This window comes from Lonchura striata, chromosome 2 (genome assembly GCF_050655825.1).
Source record: "Lonchura striata isolate lonStrDom1 chromosome 2, ASM5065582v1, whole genome shotgun sequence".
Classification (NCBI taxonomy): domain Eukaryota; kingdom Metazoa; phylum Chordata; class Aves; order Passeriformes; family Estrildidae; genus Lonchura; species Lonchura striata.
The window spans coordinates 129,656,698-129,684,172 of record NC_140704.1 but is presented as its reverse complement, the minus strand read 5'-3'; the positions used below and the strand labels follow the sequence as shown (position 1 = coordinate 129,684,172).

The 27,475-nt window shown below is 34.8% G+C and overlaps 1 protein-coding gene across 12 annotated transcripts in view; it reads right to left on the bottom strand.

Moving 5' to 3' along the window:
• RALYL (RALY RNA binding protein like) overlaps positions 1-27,475 on the bottom strand; it is a 372,476-nt gene that overhangs the window by 237,315 nt on the left and 107,686 nt on the right. For 2 of the 12 annotated variants that reach the window (XM_021550594.4, XM_085572295.1), the window contains exon 2: positions 17,708-17,783. The exons of 7 other annotated variants lie outside the window; for them this stretch is intronic. Coding sequence is in view for 1 of the 5 variants with exons in the window: in XM_021550587.4 (XP_021406262.4) it covers positions 4,036-4,222 (187 nt within the window). In the remaining 4 variants the exon portion in view is untranslated. Of the gene's footprint in view, positions 1-4,035; positions 4,461-10,978; positions 11,065-17,707; positions 17,784-27,475 lie in introns of those variants that run through there. 3 more of the 12 variants (XM_077783049.2, XM_085572296.1, XM_021550587.4) reach the window with 3 other exon arrangements.

Here is a 27,475-nt window from a genome sequence, read left to right as displayed (position 1 = left end):
AAGAGGAATTAGGGCATTTTTATTCAAAATGCACATCACACAGATGGGTTAAAGCTTTTCCACTTTGATCTTATAAAAACCTCTGCAACTTCTTGATCAAAGAACTCCTTCCTAAGATCTGAGTTGTGCACCCGTGGGCTGTTTCACTGAAATTGGTGAGAATAGGGCTCTTCCCAGGAGCATATCTTGCAAGGCTGGCCTTGAACAAGTGGAGGTAGGGTACTGATGTTCACTAACTGCATTCATATTTCCCCTTTCCTGGCCATGGTTTCCTCATTATCAAGCTTTCCATATCTCGAACAACTGATGTTTCTACTATGCAATACCTACATGTCTTCACATTCTGCAAGTATGAAGATTTAATCAGTCTTTATCTCAATTTATTCTCCACATTTGCTATTAAAATTGGTTTCATTTCAGTCAAGTGATAATAGATTTCATACCTGACATCTGTGTCACAACATATTTCTAATCAATAAATATTTTTTCCTACTTTTGCTTATTTATTTGACAAAAGTCAGATGCATTAAGAAACATTACTTGCAATATAAATTTGGACAAACAGTACCCTGAAAAAAAGTTTAAAAGATACCATAATTATACTTTACAAAATGTGCATACACAAAAATATGTAAAAGTTAAGAATTTTTTTTTAAATAATCAAAGTATTTTAGCAGAAGCAAGTTAAATAAAGAAATAATCTAGAATGTGAAATTGCACAAGTTTTAGTTCTGATCTGCCTTTGTGATTTCAACAGTGCTGTTAGGCTTGACCTACGCCTCTTCATCCATTCTGGTCCTGCTGGCAAGATATCCTCCCTTAATTGTTCTGTTGCCTGTGGTGTCTCTTAATCCTGGAAATCATCAAATTACTATGGTTTATTGCACTCTAGATACATCTTTGTATAAAGAAAACCGTGAGGGCATAAATGGAAGTAAATGTTTCTGCTTAAATATTGTTCCTAAGTGTGAACTTCATTTTATACACTATTATTTCAAATATAGCCATAACCTTTATTCAAATAACAAATGGAACTCTGAGATTCATTAAAGCTGAACAAGACAAATGCTTCTTCTTTTCCTTTTCCATAATGCCAGCCAAGCTGTTGTTGGTTCTAACATGCTGTGGATTCAGGCTAAATTTCATGTTAAAACCACAGGATCTCTTTCCAGATCCTATGTTACCACAATAATAGCGAAAAATCATTGTGATAAAACCATCTGTCTCAATTTCCATGGTAATTGTCTAACAAATCTTTAAATTTTTTCCAACCACTGACCACACAGGTCAGTTGGTAACCATTTTCTCATGACTTTCCAGGCATTTAACTGTGTTTTACATAAATATCTAAAACTCAGGTGGTAAGGTGCTCAGCCTTTCATTGAGAACAAACTGATCTTGGGTGTTTCAACACCCAAGAGGTTTGGGTACATGAAACCTGTGATTACATTGCTCTAAGAGCAACATACAAAAACTTAAGAGAGCAATCTTGGAAGTGTAATTCTTTCTAAGTTAAGTTCCCACTGCACACTTTTGTGGGGAAAAACAGAAGGCATAATTTGTTCCTTTGGAATGCAACTAGTCCTGTCCTATTGTTTCTGATAGCAGGAAGTTCAATGGAAGAAAACCATACTCTGAAGGGGATGGAAATGTTTTGGAGACCTTGTGCTATCCTGTGCTGGGTCTTAAGTTACATTACATACACAGGAAAGGTTTTATAGAACAGAAAATCATATGTTACATACACAGGAAAGGTTTTATAGAACAGAAAATCATACATACATACACAGGTTTTATAGAACAGAAGTCAGATAAAAGAACCACAAATTAATTATTTTCAATTTAAATAACTGACATAAGATATTTGGTGTTTTGGAAAAGTAACTTGACTACTTTGGTGGCAGATTTTAAGATGCATTTTCAAAGTTTCTGTAGAAATAATTTTCTAAATGCCATCAGGTTTTATTCTTTATTTAAATCTACAGGTCACATCTAATGTATCTTCCAGCAAATCAAGATAATAAAAAGAACAATAGAAGGCACTTTAAGAAATAAACATTTAAAAAAGCATCTGCATTTCTAAAGTCCTCCCATGGACTAAACTTAGCCATATGATTGCAGCTGAAAGCAGAATTGCTCTCAGGTTTTAAATATGTGGTTCTACTGACAAATACTGAAGGCAGAAATTATAACCACAGATATGCTTCAGCAGCCAGAGTCCAGTACATGTTTAAAGGCAGAATTTGCCTTTAAGAAGTGAAATAAAGGACAATTTAATAACATTCAAACATTACACCAAGAGTGCACAGTAGCAAAACTGTATCTAACAAATTTGAATCCAGATTTTTAAAGTGAAATATTTTTAGTATAAATATATATTGCATACTATGTAAGATCTCACAAAAGCTTTCTACTTGTCTAGATAAAGCTGATAATTTTTTTTTCTATTTTGGAACTATAAAGAATAGTTTTGCTATTCTGCAATGCTTATATTTTGAGTTAGTTAAAACAGATTACGGATGAACCTTGCAGCTATGAAGCAGAGTAGCATTTGAATCTACAGCCATTTCTCTTTGTGTTATTTTTAGTCTGTAAAAGTATGAACAGCAGGAAATATAATTCTTTCTTCCACAGTCATTTTTTTGAAAAAAATTCTCCCTAAGAGGTATAAAACTTCCATGCCATCAAGCTTCTATGCTGTCAGGATGAGAATACTATGCTTAATATGCAGAAACTCTGAAGTTTCTATCTTTGCATTCCTTCAAGCATGGTAAGTGCATTCTTTTCCAGGATGCGATTAAAATCTTAATAGATTGAAATCTATTATATTTAGAAATGAAGAGTCACATTCTATGGAAAACCCTATTTAATTTTATTTCAAATGCTGCATAAACAAAAATGCACATCTGCTATTTATATTCAATTTGAGAAAGAAACAGAAAAACTCACATGAAGAGTCTAGTTACTGTCATTTTATGATTTGATGACACTGCATTTGCTCTAGAACACAACTAAATCCAACTCCAAATACAACTATTCCTATTATCTAAAACATCATGAGAGCAGCATGGTGTCAAAGATTGACATCTACTTTTGCAAGTTCAACATTTGACTGCACTTTCATTTGGCTGAACAAAAGTATTGTAATGCATCCAATGTCTCATAACAACATGCAGATACATCAGACACTGCAGGAAAGCTCAGTGCACTTCATTAAACTATTGGCTTTCAACACCTTTCCCAACTTAAAATACTTCAAATAAAACATCTTTGTGTAGCTTTCCCATTTCAAAATGGATGATCACAATAAAAAAAAAAAAAAAAAACAAAAAAAAACCCAAAAAAAAACCAAAAACAAAACCAAAACCACAAATTCTTTAAACTCTTAGCTCTGATTTTAGCAGTCCTCAGGTTTTAAAAATTTCTCACAGCAGTCTTCAGGTTTTAAAAAGTAAATATTCAGTTCATATACATTTGTAGCAAATACAAAGCAAATACAGAAATTAAGTTAGTAATACTTCTAAATAGAAATATTCTATCCTTATTAATTGAAAACCTCAAATTACTACTGTGCTAGTAGAAATATTATACGGAAAACAATATGGTAAAACTAGAAAAAGTATGGGGTTTTTTTTTGTTGTTTGGAGCTTTTTTTGGCTTATTCCATAAAAGAGAACGCAAAATTCTAGTTAAAGTCTTAGCATGTAAAAAAGCACATGTCCCTAAAGGGAGGGTTCTGCATTGTTAACTTTACTAGAAGTTTTCTCTTAAAAATAGGACCAGAAATATCAAGGTTCCTATGCTAGAGAGTTTTGATTCCTTTTTCAAAGAATTTGATGAAATCAGAACAATATTCACAGAAAGAGCATTGAATAGCTTTGAGCTACTGACATGTACATCAATTTAGCAGTTCTTGCTGCAGCCATGCATTTCAGCGGCTGCCAGCCTCCATGGGATCTTGGCTTCCCTGGATAGGTTTAGCAAAAATGTATCAGAATTTTGCTGCAACAACATCACCATTATACAGCTTCTTACCATATCTTTGCCTTCTTTTTATACTGAGAGCATTCCAGAGGGGATCAAAGCTTGCACACAAGTAAGCTATTTTCAGGGACGCCAGTTCGGCATAAATCAAGGAAGCCGTCTCCAAGGCAGTAAGGCTTGCTGGCAGAGATAGCAGTCTTGTATCTAATATAACATGTCTAGCATGGGCAAACATCATGGTGTGAAAGCTTCTGGAGACAAGTGTTATAATAGCTGTCTGCAGCACTGACTGCTGACAGAAAAAGAAAACAGTACAAAAAGAAGGAAAATGCAAATATTTTCCAAACTAAATAATCAAAGATGAACGGAGGGTAATTGTGATTTTATTAATGGTGTTAGATTAGCCTAAGAACACCAGACAACATCTCTCTTGGAAAGCTATATTGATAGCTCAATTCTGGTAAGGGGAAAAGTGTTCAATTTTCGTCCCCAAAGGAAAAAACAAAACAAAACAAAACAAAACATTTGTATACAATTTGACCTACTGGAAGTTTTGAAAATCATGGATTGTCTACTTGTCCTTGACCATAACTTCAGAATCCTATCTCCAGTGGACACTTCAAAGCTTGTTATAATAGCTCTTAGAGTAGTTTTAGAAGAGAATAGCTAAAGACTTGCTATTATTAGAACATGAGTTTAATTTTGCAGAAAGTTCAAGTATTGGATACATTAACCTGAAACATTAATCTGAAAGAGATGCTACATTAAAAAGCCCAGATCATTGCCCCTGGCAGTACTAGAATTAAAAAAGTTTTTATTAAAAAAATGACGTATCAATGTCATTTTGGTTTGTAAGAACTGAGAAATTAGTGAAAACTTCACATATACATGAATTTTAATTAAAGAACTGGGAATTGATATGCATAAAACACGTACAGACTTGCAGGACTTTTTTCTCAGAAAAAATAATCTGCACTCCATCCCCACATACACAAACAAGCAAACCTTCATATGTATGAACTTAATACTGCAGCCCTCTACAAGCTTTGTAGTTTGGATGTAGTTTTTTTAACTTTTATTTACTTTTTATAACTAACTCTAAAATTTGTGGGAAATTTCAAAGTAATAAATAACATAACTAGGACTGAGAATCTACTGAAAAATTCACCTCAAAATTGTTACTTTAATTTTCCATCTCTGAACAAATTACTATAGTTTAATTGAAATAAATGGAAAGATAGAAGTTAGAGTAATGTCTATAAAAAGGAATGCACTAACTACAATTGTCAGAAGTTAGTTACTCCAAAATATTCAAATCACAGAACATTAGATATGCACAGTTTATTATAAATATATTACATTTGAAATATTGAAATCTCTCTCCTTTCATGAATCATTAACAATCACAGATTTTTACTGACAATCTAACTGGATTTTTAGGTCTTATGGCTGGAAGGAAATATTAGAAAGTTGAAACTTTGGAAAAAGTAACAGTTTAAAGTTTTACAGTTTGAAAATACATAGTATTTTGAGTGTTGAAATCAGGCAAAGCTGCAGTTTTCACCCACAGTGATTGATTTTTCTAGTCCTATCTTCAATAAAGCACACACATCATTCATGAATGTGGCAGACATTCAAGGTCTGAATCCTGTCTGGGTTGACCTACAGGGATCTTCTTACTCCTTGATCTGTTTTATTCATAGCTTTACACAAAATATAGATTGTTCACCTCTCCTCATCTAAAATTTCCAGCCATATGCTAAAACCAGGAGATAACATTATGGCACTAGGTAATATTGCATTTAAAATCTGTTGCCATCTCTAACTACTGGGAGGGCTTATCAGTTACATTGAAAGGAAGAGCCCTCCAAGTTATATTTCTAATGTGGGCTTCATGTGACCTCTGTTTCTTATAGATTTTCCTCCAAGGCAACACTAGCAGAACGGCAATCGGTGCTGTGTAAAGAACTTCAGCAATCTGACTTCCAAGAGATTGCTTATAGCTGAAGCAAAAATGTACCTGAGTCAGCTAATTTGAACACAGGGTGGTTAAAAAACACCATATGTCAACTAAAAAGTACCATTTTGAAGAGTACTCATTATTACTAAAATTGTTGATACTAAGTATTAGTATTAGTATTAGTATTAGTATTAGTAGTATTGAATTAATGCAATAGAAAAGCATGTAGATCAGTATCACAGAGCAGAAACTACCACAGGCTTTGAAGAAGTCAACCTGTTTACAAAGGAGTCAATCCTGAAATCACTTGTCACACATGGATTTCTCCACTCAGAGTATGCACAATACTTTGAGAAGTACAAAATGTGCATTTTGAAAAGTACAAAATATGCATTTTGGGAATGGTAAAGTGTCACTCATTTAATACTTACAAATAAAAAGTAAGCAGGGAAATGTAAATATTACAGGAAAATTTTTAAGTTTGTTACCTTTTAACTGTTTTGTCAATGACCATTACTCCCAGTTTACTTAAGGAATTGAAATAGCTGCAATCTTTCAGATGAAATTCAGTGAGTTAAATTTACCATTAAATAATAGACCAAGAATGAACATATAGTTCATTGCATTATTTCACCTGACTCCTTTTTGCTCCCTTTTATAAAAAGACAGCTCCCCTATGCCAGCAGACTAAATACCAAATTGTCAGAACTGTAAAAATTCAGTCTCCCATCTTCAGTCCACACACGTATTGGTTTATACAGCTACTAATTAATTTGGAGTGCAAATGCTCATTTGTAATTGATACAGTAGCCTGCTCTTCTAGAAAATTTGTGCAACCATGATACATACTGTCAGCTACTCACATGATACAGCCATGTGCCATTGACTATTGCAGAAAAATAGTTAAAATTATTGGGGGATTAATATCAGCCACAATTCCTAATGCCTCTATATAGATTGACCTAGCCCCTATTTTTTCTCTTCTCAGCTTTGGACAACATCAGCCACTACTTAATATTAAGAACAGAATATCAGACTAATATTTGTTACTTGTATACATTAATATTTATTTCTAAACTTAAACATTTTTAATCATTACACAGACAGATTTTTTTAGGGATTAATTAGAGATTGAGAAGGACAAGCTGAGTAAAGCACACTAATGATGATCCACAGAGCATTATTTTGGCATTATGCCCTAAATCTCTTTGCTGAAAGAAATAAAAACAATGAAGTAATGGTCTGAAAGCTGTTCTCCCTTGAGAACAGAGCAAAAACCTCAGCTGAAACAGAAATTAATATTTAATAAAGCAAGTACCGAAATCTTAACTGCTGAAACTAATTATTAGGAAGTTTTTGCTATAGCTTATGACAGTTGGAGCCCATTATAGAAACATTAAAATACTCAATATTAATAAACTAAGCAATATTTTTTCCAAGTTATAACCTTTGAAATTAGATGCTGATTATTTCATGTCCTCTTTGTGTCAGAAATAAGATGATATAAAACATATAAAGACCGGAACAGGACCCACTGAAAATGAAATAAATCTGTTAACATAAAAAGACACAGATGAATGCCTGTGGTCTCCTTGAATTAGGGTTTGAAAAGAACTTCTAAATAACTGAAGACATGTCAAATATTTAAAAGTTTCAATGGGTTTGTGTTTGGGTTTTAATTTTAGAAAAAGGAAATTTCTTATAAATATAAAAAAAAAAAATGAAGATATAAAACAGCTGTAAGAAAGTTTCAGTACTGAAAGTACTTATTCAGTACTGAATAAGTTACATAGAATAGGATTTCTGGATGATTTTTTGAATTTTGTATTAAAAGTTTATTTCAAGTGCAAGTTTTACTTAATCATCAATTTAGGGTATTTTTATATTTATGAATTTCTAGGCACGTGAAACAGTTTAGTAACACAATTCATTGGGCTGAATGGGACCAAATTTCCAGAAATGCAGTCTTAGAAACCCTTTAATTTTAAACTTGTCAAAGTTTTCTAAATCCCTGATAAAACACTACACATTGAATATTTGTACAGTTCCCTATGTAAGTAAATAAAAGCAAAACAATGAATATCTGTGGAATCATGCTCATCAAAAAACTAAGTGGCAAACTCATATAAAAAACAATACTCTGAAGTTATTAACAATCTGTAATTGTCTTGATTTATGAAATCAGGAGCCAAGTTCAATGGGCATCAGAAGGGCTGGGGTAAAAATTGAAACAATTCTCTCTTCCCCAGGCAGTCCCTTACTTCACAGGGGAAAAAAAAAAAAAAAAGAAAACGGTACTTACAAACAAAATATTTTCCAGTGAACTTTAGCAGCTTTTAATAACACTTTGACGAAGTTATTGCTAATTTTTTTTAATAACTCAATTTCATGAAAGAAACACTGTGTATAAATTATAGGTGAGGCTGTTCCTCAAGTTTTCCACCTTTCTGTAATCCTTGACATCATGTCAATGAACATTATTTTCAAGTCTGATAAGCTATTGCAGTGGTTATTAGTGTTGTACTTTAAATATTCCAAAACTGTTTAGGATAATGGCCTGCTATACACTGCCCATTGTCCATGCATATGTGTTTCATCCTTTCACAGAACATGAAACAGGAAGAATTTAAACACTGGGTTGAATCATTCTTGTTTGGACTTATAACACTTTTCCCCATCCCCAGACCCCAAGCTGCGGGCCCAGATTTTGATCACCTGCTTGGAAAACACAGAACACTTTGAAAGAAGAGTTTATCAGGTCATGATGGAGATAAATTTACTTTCCCTTAATTTACCAAAACTGAGTGGATACATTAAACATTCCAACCAAAATAAGAAGACCCTGGCCAACCAAGGGATTTTCATAGGGAGATTACTTTCTAATTATCAATATCCTTTTAATTTAAGTAAGCAAAACACTCTCAGAAATAATGTATTTCATTATCATAATTATGGCTTGTAGAAAAAACATGCAGTGACACCACTGAGTTGATACTTGAAAAAAATTCATTACTATCTAGGCAATCAGCAAGTAAACAAAGAAAACAGACATTGAAACCTGAAACAGAATTACCTAGGTGCATGATTTCCCAGAATTCTAACATGAGTCATAAATACCAAGAATTTACATTACAGGCCCTCATATTTTTGAGAGCTGGTTGCTCCCACAACCCATCAGGATTACTTGCCACTTCATGCTTTCCATCACCTCATGCAGGAAAGGAAGTGTCAGGCTCCAAAAACCAACTAAGTAATGGAATTCTGCTCAAAACAGAGCAAGTGCATGCTAAGGTATAAGTCTACTCTTTTTTTTAAGTATTATAATTTGAGAAGGAAAAAAAAATAACTGTCAAGAAGTTAGTCCAGTATCCCAAGAATATCGTGAATGTTCCAATTGCTGTTGTATCTGATAGATGAACATATTATCCTCTGCTGCTGTGTCCCTGATCTTAAATACTCTATATGCTAACACTCTAAAACTTAGCTGCTCATTAACTGATGCCATTTTTCACTTATTCAAGTCAACCTAAGATGCTACACTACAGCTGAAGCACAGCTGACCTTCAGACCTCCTCTCCAAATGCTTAACTCAACCACCACACTGTTCATAATCACAGCAGATGGTTATGGGCTTAATATGCACATATGAACTTAATAAGGTCTGTTCTCTGCTCCAAAGGAAATGGAAATGGAAATGTATCAAGGTCATTTGCTCTCCAGTGTGAGCAGGTGTGGGGGGGTGAAGGCAGCAGCACTGGAGGGAACAAGGATGAGAGAAAAGCTGGAGGCAGAATAAGAAAAGACGTCCTTGCCATGGTGGCCCAGTCCTTCTGTACTGCTGATTCTGCATTGGTAGCTATTGGAAACTGAGACATGCTGTTGCTGCTGATTCCAGTCTCTAATTTATTTATTTTTTAAAGTTACTGCACTCCTATGATTACTAGTTTGTTAATTTATTCATAATAATGTAATAATTGATAGTGATTAATAGTGTGGCAGATAATTGGTGTAGTTTAACCCCAGAAAACAAATAAGTATCACATAGATGCTCATTCACTGACCTCCAGCTGGAGCGATATAGGGAGGAGAATCAGGGGAAAAAGGAATGGCTCATGTGTTGAGATAAGAACTGTTTAATAACTGAAACAAAGTAGAACATAGTAATAATTATAATGATGATGATAATGGTGGTGGTGATGATGATGATAATAATAATAATAATAATAATAATAATGATAATAGCGATTGTACTGATAGCAATGAATAAGAGAGATGACTGATGCCAAGACAATCCTCACACAAAGATTGGCCCTTCCTGGACAACTCCCAGCAATGCATTTACTGAACATTCTATGGTATGGAATTCTTTGGTTAGCTCAGCTCAGCTGTCCTGGCCGTGCTCCCTCCCAGCTCCTTGTGCCCCTGTTCACTGGCAGAGCACAGGAAACTGAAATGTCCTAGATTTAGAGTAAACACTTCTCAGCAAAACCTAAAACATCAGTGTGTTATCAACATAATTCTCATCCTAAATTCAAAACACAACATTGTACCAGCTACTAAGAAGAAAATTAACTCTCTCCCAGCTGAAACTAGGATAATAGTCATCATAAAAACTGTCTCCATTTCTACTAAATGAAAAGTCCTTTTAATTTAGCACATGTAATGCAGCAGCTGTCTCAAACAGCTTTAAACAAAAGTTAATTTTAAATTAAATTTTAAACTTAATTTAAATTAAAAAAAAATTTAAAATGCATCCAACCTTCCCTCAAGTAATTTTTATTTCTCACCTAACCTTTTAAATATGTTTTTTATTGTTTCCTTTGTACATTAGCTTTACCAGCTCATAGAGATACTGGAATATGAAGCAGCAATTATATTAATGAATACAGATCACCCTCTACACTGGATAATGAACATAATACTGAATATTGCAGTATGTTTCATCATTATAACAAATAATTAAATATCCATTTAGTCAGTGTAAATGTTGCTTGATTTCAGATTTATGTCAAGAGAAGCCTAGTTTATACTTACTAGCATCTGGCAAATCTGAGAAATCCGAAGACAGGTGGTTGTCTTAAATATCCTTAAAACACTTGTGTAAACGAAGACCTGTGCAGCTGTGAAGTACAACAGCATAAGCTTAAGAAGTGGAGTCATGGAAGAGGACATTAGTCATGTTGATTAAATTAATGGTATATGAAGTTTGGTAATCATCTTTCCAAGATTAGTTAATTAGCTACTTCCAGGCAAGTTGTGAATTGCTGTATCACAGTTTTATGGATAAAACCCCATTTTTAGATAAGTATATTCTTAATCCTTCAGAATCACCAAATGCCTGGAAGGATGAAACCTTCTTTATTTTCTCCCGCGCTCCCTCTCTCGTGCCCTTCCTTCCTTCCTTCCTTCCTTCCTTCCTTCCTTCCTTCCTTCCTTCCTTCCTTCCTTCCTTCTCTCCCACTTTCACTTTCGCTTTCTTTTTTAAACACAATTTGTAACACCTGAAATCTGTTTAAGGAATGAGTTAATAAGAAAACGTAGAATAATTCTGTTAAATTTCAATGCAAACATCCTGTTAAAATGGTAAGTACAAAGGTAGGGAGTGGAATGGGGGAAAAATTCTCATGCCAACATCCAGTGTGATAAAAGAAAGGTCTAATGCATAGGAAGAAAACAGGTTTTAAGGACAGCAAATAAAAGCAACCAAAGAACTTTTGCCCACAGAAGAAAAATATAAGTCAATATAACTGCATGTAGTTCCATACAAACATGTTCAAAACCCTGAAGCTGAAGAATAGTTTTTTTTCTCTTCAGGTAAAGGAAAAAAAATGGACAGATTTTCTCCTAAATTGATACTTGCAGTGCAAAACATAGGCAACCAGAAACAAAAGATGAAATAAGAAAGGAATAGCTTTGGAAGTTAAGTAAGATAAGGACAAGTATGGGTAAAATAACACCACTGTTTGCTCCTTTTTGGTCCTTGACAGAGTCTGCCTCTTAACTCCACCTTTGATGGTGAACCAAGTTAACATATCTGATCCAAAGAATCAATTTTTTCAAATTATAGAATCATTAAATCAATATTTGGATTTAATTAATCCAGATCATTAAGTCAACATTTTAGTTTTGACTGGGCTACTCATCTAACTGGGATGGAAATAAAACTGTATTCTAAAACCCTTTCATATTTCTAGTATCTTGGTAAAAATTAAAAGCTTGATAGCTTCATTAAACATTAAATTTAATGACCCATCATCCTAAATCAAATTGGAGTGTTTCTGGAATGCTATTGTATGACTTTTTTTTTTTTTCTGAAAATGCTTTTCTTTTATTCTAGTTATAATGTCTTGGATCAATATTTTGGCTTAGGGGCAAGTTTTTGGTAGTGGGAGTGGGCTGCCAGGGAGACTTCTGTGAGAGGACACCAGATGCTTTCCCCATATTGGACAGACTCTGGGGCAGCTACTACCTCACAGTCTGAATAGTCTGAATACCATGTCAAACAGCAACATATGAGCTCATAAAGGAGCTTTGGTCATCTCCACATTAGTATTTACCAGATTACTGAAGGACCTAGAACTAATTTGTCTGGAAATAGTTACATTAGAGAATGAAGGGAATGATGGAAAAATATGTTTTATCTAGTTGATAAATTTGGGATTGGCTATTCCATATCCTAGAGAAATCTCTCTACAGGAAAGTCAGAAAAGAATTAGACTCTCATGCACACTGGACTTGAAGCAAAAAATGCTTTGAGTTAGAAAAAAACAAAACCAACCCACACAGATTTTTACTTTTTGTATTCATGAAGAGGTGAACTCTAGATGAGCTGCCTAGCTCATATAAAAGTTGGAATTCTGGCAGTGCTTGTATATTGGAAAAGTGTATCTGCGGGATGGAGGGGGTGGAAATCAGTGCTGGATGATTTAGACTGATGGGACCTGATGGGTTTATGAGACCATGAAATAGCAACAAAGATATTACTAGTGAGGTTTTACAGTGCTTAAGGTAAGATATACTGGGATAATCACAGTACTGCCTCCCCAAATGTGCTTTCTTATCTCTTCCCTTGTGAAAGTCCTGATACTCATGTGATTTCATGCAATGAAATTTCAGAAGATTCAAGATTTCACCCTTTGGGGATTTGAGGTTTTGATCATATCTTTCTGAAACACCTCATTGCTTGGTGCTTCAAAGCTGCTGTCTGTCAAGGAAAAGCTACGAAAAGTCTGAGACCAGTCAAAAGCATAGGACTATAGCAGGTCCTGCTTTGGTGAATTTGTGCTGATGGATAACCATACCTCATAGTCTGCATTTCACAAACCAAGGCATTGAAAAAGTCTTTGTCACTACTTTTTTTGTTATACAATGTAAGTTTAAATTTCTTAACCAGTCTGGACCTACGTACCATAATTTGGTGTCTGGGTGAAAATTGGTCATCATTAGTGACACTGTGTGCTGGGTATTTTAAAATAGATCTATGATATAAGCAGGGTAAGATTTCTCCACAGTGTTGTCAGTTAATAGCTGTGACTCAGTGATATTTTTTAAACTCCTCAAGTGATATAGATCCAATCCATTTAGAGACTTCATTTTTCATGAAGTCTAGCATCTTCAACAGGCCATAAAATATCTTTATGAAGTTTGGCAACAGTGTTATGCACAAACTGAAAGCTAGAGAGTTTCACTTTGTCAGATTCAGTGATGTGGCAGATTTATGTATAGAAGAGAAAAAAGGACAGCTGCTATCTTCCTCTCCATATAATATTGTTTATTAAAATTATAAACGTGTATAAAGTCTCCTCAGTAATCAGCTTGCACTGTCCTCTGACTCAGAGGAAAATTAAAATCTGTATATATGCACTTCTCATCCCCACAAGATTATCTTGATTCATTTTGAATCTTCTTGCTCCTTTGTCATACATGACAAAAGCTGGTAATTTAGGGAGGATATACCTTTAGGAGTTCTATCCTCTCCTAATGTACTTGGTTTATTCCACTGTTATCTTTAAAACCTTTAAATAAGCATCTCTGTGCTATAACTTAGCACAGTCAGGAGATAGAGAAGACATTAAATACATACAAAAAGTAACCTAATCTGAAGCACATCAGGTCTCACCTTGCTTCTATATTGCAAGGTCCAAATAAAATTGCTTTACTGATTTATACCAATGGCTTTTCTGTTCCAGTAGCCAAGAATAGCTAATAGCAGATATTTCTGGAAAAAAAAAAATAATGTCCATCATTATATTGGGCTACTATATTTCCATTTAATTGTTTCCTTTCAGAAAATACACTAGTTAGACATATTTTGTGTGCCATGGCTTTAATCTAAAATTCTTATTGATCAGACCCCTATATTGTAAAGAAAAAATTCTGTTTAAAAGAAGTTTTTATAGAAATGAAAATTATGGGTCTCATTTTATGTCCCTCACTTCTAAACAAAAGTCAGAGAATGGTCAAATGCAGAAGGGATCTTTAGAGGTCATCTTGTCCAAGACCCTAATATCAGTGAAATAAGAGGATTTTTTCTTCTCTATATGAGCTTTCTTTCTCCTTTATATATTTTCCCTATATATTTTCTTCCTCATCTCTCTTCCCTCCTCTGAAGAGAGAAAACACTCAAAAAATAATAACAGCATTTCTTATCCTGTCTTAGATTAAGCGAAATGCTTTCTCTAATAAATACCATGATGTCATGGTACTTTAAGACCAAGGACCTCTCTTGTTCCTCCACTTGTGCAGGCATTATTCATATTTATTATGACTGTTTCAGTAACCTCCATACTGACTATGAATTTCTAATGAAAATGTGATATTTGTCCAAGAATGCCTTTCTAAAGCTTTTGATTATTTCAGCTTAATAGAATTCATCCTCCAAATATAGTGAGCTTATTTAGGATCAATACAATTAAGATAAAAATGTAAGAATGGGATTTGATAATAATTTCTGTCCTCCTGCTCTAGCTGGCTAATCCTAGAAATGGGAAAAAAACAAAAATGCCTAAGGCCTAAGTTATACTCACTCTGTGAAATTAAGTCATTTGTTAATACCATTTTATTGCATTGGTTTCTCTCTACTGTAGAGCAATGCTGAGAGTAGTCAAGTTTTTGTATTTCTTTAGATGAATAAATATAGAACATATATACTTATACGGTTAAATTGTCTATACAAGACTACACAATTTTGTGAAAATATTTTAAGATCAGACTTTTATTACACAGTAATTTTTTGTTTAGTTTAAGAGCAGAAGATAGAAGTGCAAAAGGCCAGCGAAAAATAATTAATTCCTTACATCTATGATCGAGACATTATACAGAAGGCATGCAAGACAGATTTATGCTGAAATTTATCCCTTTCTCATCACAGTTAGACATCTGACTGTTCACTTTTTTATAAGTCTTTCTTTTTTTTTTTTTCCAAAAAGGCTTTGACTCATGAATTAGGAAACAATTTCCTATAAATACTTTCTAGTAATAGATTTTTTAAATTATGTTTGATGAAGAGGAAGATTTTTTTTTTAACTATAAAGCACTAAATTACCAGTAAATTAGTAATTCCAATTAGATAATTTATTTTCTTTATTCTAGCTGAATAATTTACTAATATTCTTTTCCATTAAGGGTCTGTGACAATATACAAACTTTTTTTTAAGTTATAGGAAACTATATCTTTCCACCTTCTGACAGTAGAGATTATACCAATAAAAAAGAGTAGATTTTTTATTTGAAAATTTGCCACAGGCAAATGTTGCTCTACCAGTGACTTTAACTTCTTACTGTTTGCAGGTTTCACTTTTCTGTAGTTTACACACACCCTTATTATGCTGATCTGGTTTAATAGACTTTAACACTTTCAAGGTTGCTTTTCCCTCATTAATGAGTTCAGCAAGGTCCAGTCAAAGACCTTAGAGAGGTCAATAAGAACATTTGTATGTTTCTCATCATTTTTCATGGAAAAAGAAGGATTTTTTAAATTATTCTAATGAAATAAAAATGCACCAATAACTACAGGTATTTAGAATTGCTTTATTAGCACACTTGGAAAGCAAATCTTTAATTCAAATGTTCACCACTGTCCATTCATTTGGAGGAAGAAATGATGGCATTGACCTCTTAGTAAGTTATGCAATATATTAAGACTCTTGAGCCAGCAAGCAGAGCAGCAGACACAGCTGCTTGTTCTACAGCCTATATTGCATTTTATGATAATCATCATGATTACTGGTTTTGCAGTGCATTATAGTTGTAAGAAAATACTTTGAGAACTGATTACAAAGATAAAATCTTCCTAAAATGTCTATTCTTAAAGTACACATTCACATAGAAGATAGCTTGGTTTTAAAGGTACTAAAGTTTAGAGGGAAAAAACTGAACATCAGAATTTAACAATAATTTCTAGTTGAACAGGATCCCATGATCTAACAATGTGCAAACATGAGTTGTCACCAGCACAGAGAAATCAATAGAGGCTACCACTCAATAGATAACAAAATATCAGTCACAGTTTCCTTCCTGACCCAGTTTGAAAGGTAAACATATCAAAGCATGGATGGTGCCCTTCACAAGGATATGTGAACATGTACTGCGTTTTCAGCTGTGTAGAAATAGGGCCATGCCCTGGCCTAACTTTCCTCCAGCTGCTCTGAAGTACTGCTTTGGCACCACAGACCCTGATCCTGGCAGGCAGCAAGGCTGAGGATCCCTCCCTGGGAAAAGGGCTCTGCTCTCATGCTGGCCTGGGCTGTCTTGCACCACACTATGATATTTGTGCTGCTGACATCCAAACAGCAGCATGAGCAATTCTTTACTGTCTGTAGCCTCCTAGATGTTCGCTGCCTAAAAATCTGTGACTAATAGATGAGTAATTAAATTCTGTTTTCCTAATGATTATGTGTTCAGGTTATGGATTGATTGATCATGGTAGGATAGCCTGGGAGGATTCATCCAAAAAAATGGCCACCAGTATAGCATTGGTAAAAATGTCATTGACCAGCAATATCTTGTATAAATGTCTATGGATGATATCTAATTTCATCTACCCTCTGTGGTTCCCAAAGCATGCAGGATTCATAGAGCAACACTCATGTCATACTTGATCAATTACTTCAGAACAAATCACAAAGGTATAATGTGTGACATTTCCTAGAATATCTGAAAATACCACTATTATAAAAAACACTAAATCTATTATTCAGGTGTCTTTTCTCATTTATTTGGACTGTCCCACTTAAAAACTACATCCCAGCTTCTCTAAATGAGCCAAAAGATTTACCTCATTGAAACAATGAGCAGTCTGGGGAAAGAAATTTTGTGTCCAGAGTAGCTTGTTTCTGAAAGTTCATGTTGTGACACAGGGAAATTTTGTTCATAGAGAGCCAAAAATTTCTGTTTCTATATAAGGAAGACCCTGTAATAAAGATCAGATATGATCTCATGGAGAAGCACTTGTTCTGCTGAAAAGCAATGCCTTCTGGCCTAGAGGTTTTGCTGTAGCTGCAGCACTTCAGTCAGCTTTTATAGAAGACAGAGCATCTCCAATTCCCTTGTCAGAGAGCTCTCAGAAGTCACGAAGTCCAAGTGGCTTCCTGGGAGCAGAACGAGATTTCTGCTAACAAATTCAGCTCAATGTATGTATGGTTGTTATAAAAGCACAACAAGAACCTTACAGTGCCAGAAAAGCCTCAGGTACAAGTGAGTGTATTCCCCAGTTATCATTTTACCTCCAAAAGATGTTTGAACGAGCTGCTCTGTAAGGCATACCTGGGATTATTTCTCAGCACCAAATTGGTAGCTTGTATCAATACTCGCTATTTGTGGAGAGTTCTCTAAAAACACACTGTGGGTAGAGAAGAAAAAAGATAGTCATAAAATAAGAACCAGGTTGTGTATGTAGAGTTTTATATTTTGGATTGAAGAAAACCTGTAATTAGTTCTTAAAACTCATATCTGCATAACTGAAATATACAAAGAAAGTCACACTGAACAGAGTGGAATATCTTCAATGCTGTAAGTTCTGAGAAAGTCACTGTACCAGTCAAAGGACTATTAATTTTAACAGCATACAGTGTGATAGTCCAAGGTTATCTGACCTAAAATGAGAAATAGATATAGGTAGCTTTAAAAACAAGCAGGAAAATGATGACATATTGGAAGAAATAGACTGCAGCTACAAGACCTTGGACTGTCACCTCATTAGGTTTCAAAGTGTCAGAGGCAGCCAGGATCAATACCTGAGTGACAGACCAACATGGAAAATTATTTGGATGTTTCAGAAGTGTGCTGGAGCTTCAATAAGCGGTTTAGAGTCTTCAGATTCTATTTTTAAACAGATTCTAAAGCAGAACATACATAATTTAAAAAAATTATTCTCATATTTAGCCCTCCTTAATAAGTGACTGTACCACTTTCTTCCATTCCAAAGTACACTAGCATAAACAGCTGTCTTTGGATGGATTTCAAATGCTATTTATACTTAAACCTCAAGCACTAACATAATTCAGATATAATGCTTCAATAAGACTGAAATAAGTTAATACCTCTGATGTGGGAAGGTTTAGATTTCCAGTAGAAGTAACTTCTGTTTAAAAGTTTTCCAAAACCAATCAGTATTTAAAAAAATCACATAATATAATATTCCTTCATTAAAGATAATAATTTAGAAAATCTGTTTGAAGTTTTATTTTAATTTCCAGAAGCTTGAACTTAGAGTGCTGATTGCCCTAGACAAACTATAGAGACAGAAAACATGTTATTTCTTCCACTTTCTATATTTTGGCATCTAAATAAAGGACAACAAAGGAAAAAACAGATTACTAATTAAGACCTTTCTGTCTTAAACAACAGCTTATGCTAAAGCAGGTGCAACTGCCACATTATAGGGGTCCTTTTGCTTGACTACAACAGCTTAGGATTCACAAAAGTTTATTTAAAAAATCATAATGCAGTGTTGTTTGCCTGGAACCAATTAAAATTATGGACATAAATCCATAAATTTAAGGTGAAGAAGTGTATCTCACCATCAATTCATATGTAGGTTATTGCACACAAAATTTAAGATGCGAGCTGGTACCCTTTTCCAGGAATGAATAAATTTTAGATTAATAAGGTTTGAGATAGAGACAGCTCTTATCTAGGGTGCAGAGTTTTCAATCCTGAGTTAAAATTCCATAAAGACTGTTAAAATGCATTCTGCAAAATGATGAAGAATGGCCATTACCTTGAAGAGACCTTCTGATGTTCTCCTACTTGTTTCCAGAAGCAATTGTGAAATGCAAGGGTCATAAGAAGACACAAGTATTTGAATTTCTACATAAACCCAAGCAGAAGCCTTCATTGTTGATTTCACTGTCTATATCCAAGACAGCAGGAACAGGCATGTGGTAATCAAGGCTAGCTCGCAAAGAAATATATAGGAGAAAGCTGCAAGGATTTGGATATTTTTCATCTTTACTTGTGTATGGCACTTATTCTTAGTAAGTTTTAGCTTGATAATGAATAACATATGCTGTGGCTTTGTTTTTTGCACTGCATTGATCTGTTAAACCTCCATTGCATTCCACACATTTGCATACTCATATCTACCATAAAATTTTGTTATATCTGCCAGCCTAAAAGCATCAAAGCTGCCACTGGCTTGAACACAATTCATTAATTTCATTGTTCTACCAAACAATAAGGAAGCAAATCAGATGCTTTGAGGTAGCGTAGCAATGCCACTTAACATGACAGTACTGCAGTTTCTTATGAACAACATGATGTAGTGTAATACAAGAAGACAGAAAACACAAATGATAAAAACCCAATTACTTGCTGAAAAAGTATGTAAATATTCTCTTCATGCTGACAGTCCATAGAACTGCATTATAGCTAACAGCAAGATGAAGCTTAGGTCTCAGACATTTGATATATGAGAAAACGTCTTAAATTCTTCTGATCTGAGCTCCACAATGACCCCCTCAAGGCTGCAGGCTTTATACCTGACAGATCATTGTTTTATAGCTTAATATATTTTCTTCCAACAAAGCAGTACATAAACAAGTGCTTTAGCAATTAAACAAATGTTGCAGGGGCTTGTAATGGTACCCATACCTCATTTCTATGAGCTTGGTTATCTATATAATAGAGTTAATTGCTCCCACAGTGAGGGACAGTATGAACTTCTGCCAGCCCTATTTAAAGGAGCCTTCTACTGTGTGTGAGCAGCATGAAAAACAAACAAACTCACTGTGCAGCTACAGAAACCCTTGGAAGTGCTCTGTCCCCTAGAAAGGGTGAAATAACAGCAGAGGCACATCTGGCCTCTCACAACAGGTGGAGAGAGTAATTAAGTTTATGAAAGACAGAGCCCTCAGTAAAGTCTATGGGGTTTGTGACAAATTCATTGGACTAAGAAGACCTCTTAAGCTCCTGCAGATATTTTTCTCTTCTTCTGTGAAGTGGAAACTAGCTGTAAACAGGAACAACTCCAAAAGACAGTATACATGGATAAGGGTTGTTTAATCTGGTATCCTGAATAAATCAAAACTCCTTGAGCAACAGACATTGATTTTAGCAGCTTTATTAAATGGCTAAAAGAGTAAGGAAATAGACTTGGTAATTCTGGAAGTTCTTCCATTTTGGTATTTCTAAGGTGTCAAACAGCAGAAATTATTTTGATAATAAACTAGGAAAGTGAAAAAAAAAAATAAGAATTAAATAATCTAAGGTAAATTTCAAGCCAAAAAAGGAAGTGAGAATCAGAGAATCAGAACTGAGAAAAGATCAGGTACCCCTGTTCTACAGCATCAAGAAAGGGGAACCTTCTGTAGATTTATGTAGGGATTTCTGAGGAATTTCATCAGGTTGATAAAGAAAATGAAGGGGGGTTGGTATGTAAATGAAGAGGGTTACTTGAAACAGAAACACAAGAAGAATTTTCTATTGTTCTGGTGAAAAGAAATATAATTATTTCTAAGATATGAAATCCTTTTAACTATATACTTCAGGAAATTGGGAAAATTAACATTTAAACTCAATTACAGCATACTGGAGTACAAGTTCTTAGATTTAAATGCTTCAGTAACAGAAGATAAAGAAAGCTGTAGGAAAAAAAAAAGGAGTGCCTATATAAATGAATGGTGATATTAAAGTGCTTCAGTAGAAGTCATTAGTGAACAGGCAGTTATCAAGGCATCTATGTTTAGCTTATATAGTTATAGTTTATATTAGATGGTATGGAGCTGGCAATATAAAGCATCAGTGATTTCTTGAGTTTCAGTAAGAAAACAGCAATAGTTTATGCAACAGCAAATTCCTCTTCTGCCTTACTCTGGGAAGTGTAACAGGGAATTTTGCTTCTCAGAAAACTTGTTCAGAAATTGCAATTCACTAACTACCATTTAACAGAAAGCAGCTATAGGCTTCCAGTCAAATAGAAACTAGGCTGCTGAACATAAATTAAAAGGTACAAATAATATTTAAATGTCTGTTTATGTGTGAATATATGCAATTCTTTATGCAAATATATACACATGCATACATTTCAGAGAGCATGTTAATATGCTCTTCCCTAATCTGGGTATATAATCAAAGGAACAATTTGAGGCTGAAATTTCCTGTTCTGAGCTTGTAATATGTCAATAAGCCTGTTGATTCAAATGAGTGCAGCTTGAGAGTTTCAGAGAAGGCTGGAGGGCTGCACTGGTGCAATAGTGTGATGCTTACATAAAACATTTTTTCATTATACCAATCGACTTTTATTACTGAAGAAAATCAGTTCAGTTGCAGAAAGCATTTAGTGTGTCAGCAAAATAATTTTCTGTTCAGCCTTTAAGTTTTTCAAAGAAAGGGCAGTCAACTTGTTTCTTGCCAACAAATCAAAATGAAAAGCCATAACAATTTCGTAACAGTTTCAAAGGCAAACTGCTGTAAAAGATTTTAAGCAAAGTTCCTGAAACCTGTTTTTATGTTGTTGAAACAGGATGATATAATTTGGGAAGTATGAGCTTAGCAAACAGCAATATTCTTGTAGACTATAGAACACTGAGGACTCCAAAGGCAGTCTACCAGTAACTTTTACATAAAATTCTAAAGGTTGTTATGTGACAACAAAATAAATTTTTTTGATCTCTATTTCCAGTAACAATATACCATCAAGAATAAAAAATAACCTCTTTTAACTAGTAGCAATCTAAAACTTTTAGGAAGGAGAACAATAGAGAGAAGGTTTGTGAACCTCTTCATTAGCGTCATTTGCTATGGACTAGAAAAAGGTATAGCAGTACTTTGCAAACTGCTGAGAAGCAGCATAGGCAGCACACAAGCTGTCAAAGTGCAGCTCTGCACAGGATCAGTCCATAATGTGCACTAAGGGATGGTACTGGGCAGACCAGTGAAGGTAGATGAGGTAGAATCTCTGAGGAGCCATCCCTTCTTGTACAGTGATACTCACACCAGAACAGAACAGCAGCTTCAGGAACATCCACAGCCAAATTAAAGGATGTTTTCTCTTGGTAGAATTCATCTGTAGAGCTTGGACATGGTGTTGTACTGAGGAATAAGACACTCCTTAACCTGGGGGGCCTATCAACTGATGTTGGTCAAACCTGTACTCTACTGCAGAAAATTAACTTTCTGATGATTTTTCAAATTGGCTATATTTGAGCTTTCCACTTCTGAGCAAAAATTGTCAACAGAAAGCTACTGCAACAATGGCTGATGCAATTCCTCAATACAGAAAAAGAAATTTTCAGGCAGGATGACTCTGTGTACAACACTGAGACAACAGTCTTTACTGCATCCAGTTTTTACACTTCAAAAATTTAAAATAATTAAATAGAGTAGCATTGACTTTCCATGCATAAAGACTTGCTTTTGACCTGACAAAAATTCAATTGATATAAATATGGCATACAGTAGCACATAGAAAAGCACCGTGTGAAACTAGAAAATAGAATTTTTCTTATGTCTAAGAAACAGCTCTGAAAGTCATGAGTAGGAGTTGGACTCCCAGCTGAATAACTGATAAACATTTAATCAATGATGGTTAAAGGATATGGAAAACTCCATTGCTAGATGTATTGTTTCCTATAAATTGATCTAGGATACCTTTTAATCAGAGCTTACTCAGGTGTAAAGGGACAACTGAGAAGTAATTCTGTGAGCTGTTATATAGGGCTGTACCAGAAACATTAATAGTTCCTCTGACATTCAGGTCCATGAATTTCTGGAATAGATCTTAAAATGCGAGAGTGGCATGCTCATTTTTCTTTTCCATAGAGAAAGGTTGTCCTGGCCATGAAATCCACACAGTTTTGCTGCACTAGGAGCAGGGTTTATAATCCTCGCAGGGGAGGTAATGTTGGTAACAAGAACTGAAAGCACTGCATGGGATGAGATATGGCTGAAGAGACAACGCTCAGAAGAATGCAGGCTGACAGAAAGGAGCCAAGAGGAAAAACAGAATTCGATGAGGCTGATGTGGCACGAGGGAAACATAAGCAGCCAGGAAAGCCTTGTGGACCAAATGGAATGAATGTCACCAAGCTAGCCTAGGTACATAGTTCTCAGCATGCTGTATGGAGCTCAAAAGACAAAATGAAAATAAATGGGCGAATAGGAAAAGCAACCTTTGCATAAATAGAATACTTTTAGAAGTAAAATCATACGCAGAAAAAATAATAAGAGAAAAGCAAAGCTGCCTGGTTTTAGGCAATTCGCATGGTCCACAATACAAATGAGCAAATTTCTGTCTCTGTACCACTGTAGTTATTCTCCAAGGCAGTAAAAGATTTGGTATCATTTGTGTGTTTCTCCAAAGAGACAGTCTGGTCACAGGCAGGGATTTGAATAATTTGCAGTAGAATATCATTAATCCTACCAGTCCAGGAGGTTATCAAAGTACAGATTAATGAGAGGTCATATAACTTCAATGTGCTACTACTAGCACAAGCAATCACTCTGCACTGAACTATTATACTTCCTTGCTGAGCATGAACATTTTAATGTTTGTGTGGCTGTACAAGAAAACAAGCGTTTTAGCAGAGATCACAGCAACTTAACTTTTGGGCTAACTTAATTTCGATTAATTAGATATGGAATACCTATGTTCCACTATATGAAAGTTAAGAAACAGAGTTAAATAAAGAGACAAATAAATGAACCTGACAGCACTGGCCTCAATTATATCCTGCCTTTTAAGGATTCTCTGTTCCACAGACTAAGGAATCAAAATATGGCCTGCATTTCTCTAAAGATAGCAGTAACACCTCAATCTGAGAGCATCTTTTCCCTTCACTCCAGCTGTCTTGCCTGGCAGAGATTTCCTAGCACAGGGCAGCAGAGGGGAGTTTCTAGCACAGCACCAGCTCGTGTGGCTGAGCTGAGGTTGCTGCCAGTTCACGGGAGTCAGCGCCTGTTCCATGACACTGACTTGTCACAGCAAGTGACATCGTCCAGCGCCTGCAGCCTCTGCTGCCTGCCAGGAGAACAACGTGATTTTAATGGGCTTCATTAATGCTAACGACTCCACCTGTAAAAGCACTGTAAATTCAACTGAGTGCACAATGGTGCTCTCGGACTGAAGCCTATATAAGACTATATATAGCAATATTCAATCAGCAAAATGGTTGCTGATGGATAAAATGTTTACTCAGCCACTGGAAGAACAGAAACTGAGATTCAATGAACTGACAACATACAGTACATATAGTTTCTCAACTGACCCTTTGTATGTTCACTAGCTTCCCAGATGAAAGAAGATAACCAGCATTCAAAAGAGTTTGCTTTGCTGTGCTGAGCTAATATTTACTGGACTGCAGACATACAGTGAAAACAGCCTCAGGGAAACAACTACCCTTTCATTTCAGCTCTGTTCATGAGGTAACACTAATATGATACTACATAGAAGTGAGTGAAGGAGACGAGGTTGAGACATCATACTTTGTTACAGCATCCAAATAATGCTGACCTGCTAGTAGGACAAGGCAGTATTCCTCTTTACATGACCAGGATGAATAATATTAATTTTGCTGGAACTTCATCTCTACTAGATGTTTAAAACTAAAGTTCATTTCAGTGACATCACCCCAACTTTGAAGCAAAACATTAAGAATTGTATCTGAAGAGGTATGTAAGATTCTAGAAAATAATGATGATTAATGACAAGATGACAGGGTTAACTAAAATGGCAAACTTTAAAGCTTGTAAAACCAAAAATGTTCTGTTAACTCAGAAGTGGATTAGAGTGTTCAAAGTGCTTCAGGACTCGACACTGTGTAAAGGCTGATTTATACTCCAGGCATCATAATGTCTACCTACTTCAGAATGACAAATAGCACCGTGCTGAGATCTCAATGGCAGCCCCAGAGCACTAACAGTGAATGTCTTCCATCTTAATAGCTGAGCCTCTGCAATTCTCCTCACTTAAAATTCTGAGCATTTAACTCTTCTCGTTGCATCTAAATCCAGATACAAAAAACTTCAAATCAAACTATTTACCTCAAGTGAAATCTACTCTGAATAATTCATGAGCAGCAAGGAGTCAGAGAGCGAACAAGTTGAAAAGTGTGTTAATGAAGTCTAGAGTTTAAAATACAATGGTATAAAAGCTATTATAGGTCTTTTCTAACCTTATAAGAAAGAATATTGGTCTCTGTAACAATGAAAAATCCCAATGAACAGGGAAAGATACACAGTTCAAGTGTCTTGTTGTCAGTGACTGATGCTGCTAACAGAATCACACAGATTACTGCAGAGAAAGAGCTGCTGTTTGAAGCAATTCCTTATGAAGGAGCTGAAGTGTTCAGATTGATTCGTATTCACCTGCCCCTATGAAGAAGTATTGATCCTTAAAATAGCTATAAGAGGCTGCAATTCAATTAAAATGAAGTACAAAAGTCAAGAAAACACACAGAAATGCAGGACATGCTATGATGACACTTACCTAACAAGAATTTTTGACTCTTTAAGACCAGGCAAAAACCCCCCACTTATTATGTCATTTCACTGTGAGGATCAAGGTTTTGTATTTTCCTGTTTCAGCAAATCCTCTTTATAAGAGATGCTACTAAAATGCATGGTTGATTTGTCTGGGATATCAGTGACAAGCCAGCACTGTCATCAAAGAGAATCTGCCTTCTAAGCTGGTTGCTGACTTATTTTGAATTGAGTTAATCTTAACCACTTATCCACAAATGTGAATAGGAGACAGAGAGAAAGGTTCTGAACTAAAAAAGCCAGAAATAGCTTTACCTGTCACAAAGTCATAGAAACTGGTTACTTCAACCAACTTTCTCTGCATTGCTGGCAAATAATGAGTTCATTCTTCTGTGTTACTGATTAGCAACATAGGTGCACAATCTTATTACTTTGAACTAATGGGAGTAATTAATTTGAGGGGGGGTTTTGTGTTGGATCAGATCATATACTTCAAATAATATTTGCAGCAATTTTCTTTTTTTTACACATTGAAAAAATAACATTCTTTCATAAACTTGGCTGTTGAATAAAAGTACATTTCTTCCTCAATAATGAGAGTATAAATCTTACTTTTGGAGGATAGTACACTTGTGATAAAAATCTCTCAAAAAAGGCATTTTCCTAAATAACATTAGTGAAGGTATAGATATATACTACAAAGACAAACTGGAGAAGATGTTTTTGAACTTTTAAGTACTTATTATCTGAGTCTGCGTCAACTGTAGTAAAGCAAAGTAGTTAATACTTTTGTATACATTTAGAGTATTAATGTATGCAAACTGTTTGCTGATTAGTGTATTTTGAAGATGAACTACATGCAGAAGTCTGCTTAATTATGGAGAAAGAGGATGTATTTCTGCATAAGACATCTCAGTCTTGGAATGTGCAAATTAGGTTTTCAGATCAAAGACTTTCAAGAGGAAAGCCATTTAATTTTTTTAAGTCTTGTTTCCCCACTGTTGTATATATTTCTTGGAATCCTGAAAGGGTAAGGAACCTTTCCATACATCTGTAAATACAGACTACAGATACATATAAGCAAAATTTTAATAACATTCATTGTAAATAATGCTGTTCAGTGATAAATATTTTAAATGCAAAAAGACTATTAAATTATTCAGTATCAGATACAAAATCACAATCATTTTACACTGCAGTCCTTTCTAGCATCAAGGTGATCTTTTGTGATAAATCTTACTAGAGCTATTTATGGATTTCTTTTTAAATGAACTTTTAGCCCCTTCTTTTGAGACATTTGGGTAGAATTATCATTACAAACATAATATTGAAATGTGCCTTTTCTCCCTTTTCTCAGATAGTAGAAATTAGCTGGCAGTGCTAGGAGCAAGGGCAAAGAGGGACATCCTTTCTCAGGACTCCTGTACAGAAAACATAGTTAAAATAGTCTTGACTGAGGAATAGCTACATCATGGGGATTCACTTAAAATGCAACCATCCCCCACCTATCAAAATCGTCAAGTTTCATGTCTTCATATGCAATGTAGACAAATTATACATTGAAAGAGCAAGGTCCAAAAAGCCCCTCATTTATTTACAGAAAACGCTTCATCT